The sequence below is a fragment of the Cheilinus undulatus genome, linkage group 12 (assembly GCF_018320785.1).
Source record: "Cheilinus undulatus linkage group 12, ASM1832078v1, whole genome shotgun sequence".
In the NCBI taxonomy this organism is placed as follows: Eukaryota; Metazoa; Chordata; class Actinopteri; order Labriformes; family Labridae; genus Cheilinus; species Cheilinus undulatus.
The window spans coordinates 49,398,715-49,404,714 of NC_054876.1; the positions used below are offsets into that span (position 1 = coordinate 49,398,715).

The 6,000-nt window shown below is 42.5% G+C and overlaps 1 protein-coding gene across 1 annotated transcript in view; it reads left to right on the plus strand.

The window, feature by feature from the left end:
• LOC121518669 (glutamate receptor 1-like) overlaps window positions 1-3,845 on the plus strand; it is a 151,429-nt gene extending 147,584 nt beyond the window's left edge. Inside the window, exon 18 of the mRNA XM_041801137.1 lies at window positions 3,559-3,845. Within this exon, the coding sequence (XP_041657071.1) occupies window positions 3,559-3,771 (213 nt within the window). The 3' untranslated portion in view covers window positions 3,772-3,845. The remainder of the gene's footprint in view (window positions 1-3,558) is intronic.
• Window positions 3,846-6,000: the final 2,155 nt, after the last annotated feature.

Consider the following 6,000-nt stretch of genomic DNA (forward strand, 5'->3'; position numbering starts at 1 on the left):
TGGATTGGATGTATGTCGGCCATCTTGTCTGCATCAAGGTACTCTTGCATTTTTTTGTCACTTCTCACTCATTTTTGCTATTTTCTGACCCTTCTTCCAGTTTTCTCCTCATTTTTGCACCTTTTCACACAGTTTTACAGCTTTTTGACCATTTTTTGCCACCTTTAGTTTACTTTAAATGCTACTTAAGCTGTTTTTTGCCACTTTTCACTGCTTACATTGTGGCTTTTGCAAAGGTGTTTTTCAACAATTGGGCTTTTTGGTTGAGCAGAGTTGAGTAACAGTGCTTTAAAGACTGAAGTTTTAGGTCTAAATCGTAAACATGAATTTGGAAATATCGGCATACTGGATATCAGCAAAAATCCAGTATTGTGCATCCCTCATGTTTGATCCACCAGGTAGATGAATAACTGGTTTAAAATCACTCATACGGGTCCAGTTTTACTCCTTAATAGTCAGACCCGCTGTGCTGGAGCTCCATCTTTCTAGAATCTCCGTCTCTCTGCAGCCACGGGGCAGAAGCATTACAGCCATTTAAAAGAGCATCAGCTGATCCCTGCTTATCTGACACGCTGCTCTCCAGCTCTTTATCGCCAACGTCTGAATGTGATGAAACTGCAGTCAGCTTATTACGGATGGCGGTGGTTTACAGCAAGACTCTGACGGCCTCCTCAGAAGGAACAAACAAGTCATTAGAGCCGTTTTCACCTCAGCAGAAGCTCCGGTGTCGGCTCTCCCTCTCTGCTGGACTTTTGTTATTCTCCTCACATGTGCGTCTGAACACGGAGTCTAACAGCGCTCGCTGAGGGCACCGCTGACACAACATGTGAGGAGAGTTTCATCAGGCAGAGCAGAGCAGAGCGAGGTTAGACCGCCGTTACCTGCTCACAGGAGCTCTGCAGAGCTCATGGGACTAATAGTCGATACATACAGTATATATAAGCCATCCTGCTGTGATTTATTATTGATCCTCTGGTATGAATACTGCAGCCTGCTCTCCTGGACTCCATACATCACCCTCTGCCTTACCGCCAACATTTTAATACTGAAGCTGGTTTATTTTCACTCAGTGGTTGAGGTTTAAATTATTCAGGCTTCTGTGGCTGTTTAAACAAAACAGGCAGGTAAAAGAAGGTCTGTACACGTTTCTATAAACAGGTGTGTCCATAGGAACATGTTAAACTCAGTGTGACCATAGAGACATGTCAAACTCAGGTGTGTCCATAGAGACATGTTAAACTCAGTGTGACCATAGAGACATGTCAAACTCAGGTGTGTCCATAGAGACATGTTAAACTCAGGTGTGTCCATAGAGACATGTTAAACTCAGGTGTGTCCATAGAGACATGTTAAACTCAGGTGTGTCCATAGAGACATGTTAAACTCAGTGTGACCATAGAGACATGTTAAACTCAGATGTTTCCATAGGGACATGTTAAACTCAGATGTTTCCATAGAGACGTGTTAAACTCAGATGTTTCCATAGGGACATGTTAAACTCAGATGTGTCCATAGGGACATGTTAAACTCAGATGTTTCCATAGAGACATGTTAAACTAAAAACAGCCAAGAACCTAAGAACCAAACTCTGGACTGTTTTGAAGAGGCCTTCTCTGAGCCCTGATCTTAATCCTGGTGAACATCCGTGGAAGGAGCTCAAACATGTAGTCTGCAGAAGGAACCCTTCAAACCTGAGACAGCCAGAGCAGTTTGATCATGAGTAGTTGACCAAAATACCTGGGACAGGTGCAGAAGTCTCACTGAGAGTTACAGGAACCACTTGATTGTTGTAAATTAAGGGACAATCAGTTTAGTCCAGGCCAACTTCATAAGTTTGATTTTAAAATGATTCTTTTGAACCACAATTTAAACACAATTTAAAAGGTTCACCACTGTTCCCAGTTTTCTCTATTTGTGGATAATGGCTCTCACTGTAGTTGGCTGGAGTCCCAAAGTCTTAGAAATGCCTTTGTAACCTTTTCTAGACAGGTAATCTTAATATTAAAATTAGTTTGATGATGTATAAGAAACCAGGAACAGGCACATACTTTTCACAGTACTGCACGTTAAAATTGCAGCAATAAGGCGATTATCAGGATGTCCGGCTTGGATTTTGACTCCAGGGATGAGAGCTGAGCTGGGGTTCTGATGGAGCTGCCTCTGGGTCCTTGGCGCTCACATCAGCTCCATAAAATATCCCTCTGTGCCTTCACCAACCCTGCAGTCAGAGTCTTGTTTCATCTCGCCGTAAATCTCTCTGGGTGTTTGCAAGATTCCCAAGATTCCTGCTGTCTATTCCACGTTATCTGGCATCAGTTCATTTTTGTTGTTTTCTTTGTGATTTTTAGGGAAAAGGCAGGTCTGAGCACGGTTTCAGCCTCGTTTGGGCTCTAAAACAGTTAATTTCTCACTGTAATTCCCATCACTTTTCTTCCAGTAAAGCCTTGTCTCCTTTAGAGTCCCTTTGTTATTCTGAGTAGTACACAGTATGATGGTATTATTGCATCATGGGAGTTTATTTTCAGGTGCGCAGACTGTTTTTAATATGAAAATTTAATAGCAGAGAGAAAGGTTAGCATCTTTACAAGGCTCAGCTGTTCATTATTTATTTTCAGGAATGGTACACCTCTAATTCAGCTTGTTTGATGTCTTAACAGGTGGCTTTAGCGCCTGCAGGCAGAACCACTTACAGACAGATGCTGCAGCGTTGTTTTGACAGCACACGTAGACTTACAACGACAATAAAGCCTTCATTAAAGACAGCGAGAGAGAGAGAGACGGAGTGCACTTCCTCTCGGTGTCGACGGCGTTCGCAGGCTGACTGATGTGGATTGTAAGCTGTTAAGTTCGTGCCGTCGGGGTGAGAGCAGGAGGGATATCAGTGTTTGACTCTGCTGTTGAGACGTGGGCGAGCTGGCCCTGAGGTGTAGCGAGCGCTCAGGCTGCTCCGGTAAATGAATAAACCTGGGATTTATTTGTACCAATCTGCCAGACGACTCCTGATGGCAGCCAGAGAAGAGCGAGGGAGTGTGGGCGCCTCAGAGGCCTGATACAGGATATTAACTCTGGATCCACATCATTAGATTTACCCAGGGAGAGAGAGATAGGGAGACAGAGGGAGCTTCAATCTTTACTGAAAATCAACTTTTACTGTTATTACCCACTGCTCACAAACAAACTCAAGACTGGGATTTCCATACGGCGCTGGTGATTTCTCTAAAATCCTATAAATTAGCCTGAAAAGGGACAGGTGTGCACAGGTGAAAAATGCTGGTCACTTATTGGTTGTTTGCAGATGACATCACAGCTCTGATCTCACTAAGAGAGTCCCAACACACACACACATCATCTCAGTCCACTTCCAAGCCTTAACACTCCACCCCAGCTCCTCCTTTAGACTTCATTTTTCCTTTAAAAAACAGACGGAAGTAAAATTTCCATTAAATTCAGACATTTTCGTGTAAGTCTTGTTTTTGTGGTCCGTCATCAAAGCTCCTTCGTATGACTGGATATACATTTTAAAACATGCTAATAAATCCGTGTTTCCTCATCCTACAGGAGCTAATCGATGCCGCCATGGTTAGCGGAGGAACGGGAGCAGGAGGAGGCGTGGCGGCGGGAGGTTACGGAGTGGTCGGAGGTGGAGGAGCGTCGGGGCTCGGAGGCGAGAACGGCCGAGTGGTGGCTCACGACTTCCCCAAAGCTGGAGCTCAAGGTTTACCATGCATGAGCAAAACTACCGGCCTGGGACTGTCCTCCACGGGCATGTGATCAAAACGGAGACTCCTGATTGGACGGAAAGCTCGCTTCTGTCTGCCCGTTGGTCTGAGAGTGACGGAAGAGGAGAAAATGGGAAAACAGAGACAGAGGTTGTGAGAAAGGGCTAAAAAGGAGGAGAGATAAAGAAGACGAGAAAATGATTTGGAGAAAAGATGGAGGGAAGTGTTTGGACTGGCAGGCAGAAAGAGGAGCGTTCATGTTCATTTCAACTGGACTGAAAACAACAGAACTCTAACGAACAGAGAGCACCTGAACACACTGCGAGAGTCAACAAACTCCTGCAAGACGAGCGACTGGGCTTAACAAACTCTTAAACTTTTCTACAAGCGATGTCTTAAACTTAACGCCTCCTTTTCTGCAATAACAGAAAAGGAAACAGAAGAGGGAATTTTTTAAAAACGTCTTAATAAATGCACCGACTCTTCTCCTCCTCCCACCCTTCACCTCCTCTCCTTCGAGTCCGGGTCAGCAGAAACACTGAAAGCTTCGTCACGTTCACGCTAAACGGCACTTTGACATTAGAGAGGGCTGAAAGAGTCTGAGCATGAAAACAATTCAACCTTACACACAGACACTTAAAGGGAAGTGTTAGCATTCAGGAGAACCTTCTGATCAGCGAGCTGCCCCCAGGATCATTTAGGAAGATTCAGCACATTTAGGGGTTTTATATTTTATAGCAGATGCACTCTTTTATTGTTAGAGGTCCAAATTTCTCAACTGAATTCCAATGTTGGGAAAATTCTTCCTAAACAGACAACAGGAAAGACGGCATCCAGGGCCTGATTCGCTCAGAATCCATTAAATCTGCTAGCATTGCAAAGGTGATGGGTTGGCCAGTCGTCAGGCAGACCTAGGAAGAATCGAAGAATTACCAAACCAATCAGCATTATTCCAGGAGAGTGAGGCGGTACCTGGGGGCGTGGTTTAGTCAAAGTGGCTGCAAGCCTGTAAACCAGTAATACTCGACCCTGCTCAACCAAAGAGCCAAACTGTTGAAAAATGCCTTTGCAAGAGCCATAATCTAAGTGGTGAAAAGTGGCAAAAACCTATTAAAGTGGCAATAAAAATAAATTAAAGGTAGCAAATAATGGTCAAACAGTGGCCAAAAAGGGGCAAAGTAGGCATAAAATGGCAAAAAGTGGGTAAAAAGTGGAAAAAAACAGGAAGAAAAAGGGGCAAAATAGGGCAGAAAGGGCAAAAATGGTTGAGAAGTAACCAAAAAATGAGTTACAGGTGGCAAACCAAAAAACAGCAAACATGAGTGTAAATGTGACTAAAAATGTGGAAAACATCAGAAAGCAGCAAAGATTGGCAGAATGCTGAAAACAGAGGCATTTAATGGCAAAACATGGCTTAAATGGGCGTAAAGTGGCAAAAAGGAAAAAATTGCAAATAGCAAAAAGCAGGCCAAAAGAGGCAAAAAAAAAAAAAAACTGGTGGCAAAAATGGGATAGAAGTAGAAAAATGGGCAGAAAAATTTTGGAACTAAAGGGGTGTTTAATGGCAAAAAAAAAAAAAAAATAGCTTAAATGCATGGAAAGTGGCAACAATGGCTTGAAGTAGCCAAAATTAAAAAGTAGCAAAAATGGTCAACATGCAGCAATAATGGGTGAAAATGAGGAGAAAAGGGGAAAAATGGTTAGAAAACAGCAAAAATGGATGAGAAACCTAAAAAATAAGTTACAGGAGGCAAAAATGTGGCAAAAAATGAGTAGAAAGTGACTAAAATGGGCAAAAAGCAGTCAAGAGTGGCAAAAACCTGCAAAAAAGAGGAAACAAGTGGTATGTAATGGCAAAAGGTAGCTTATTTGGACAAAAAATGGCAAAAAAATAAAAAAAAAAAGTGTAGGGGCAAAAATTCGAATAAAAGTGGGTAAGAGGGGAAAAGGTGTCAAAAAGAAGTTGCAAAAGTGGGTAATAGGGGGAAAAGGAGTGTTTAACAGCAAAAGTGGGCTTAAAGCAGTAAAAATGAATTAAAAGTGATTAAAAAAATGAAAAAAAAGGCAAATAATTGCAAAAAAGGGCAATGGAAATATAGGTACAAAGAATAAAGGTTGTATTAAAGTAGGGATTCAAACTGATTATTGTGACTTGCAATGGGTAGTTTCTGAGGTCATTGTTTCCCTGTATAAAGATTTTCTTGGGGAATAATATTTGAAATTAAGACATAAAAGACCCAGGCGTTGAGTATCGCTGCTGTATACAATGGCGATGAGGAGA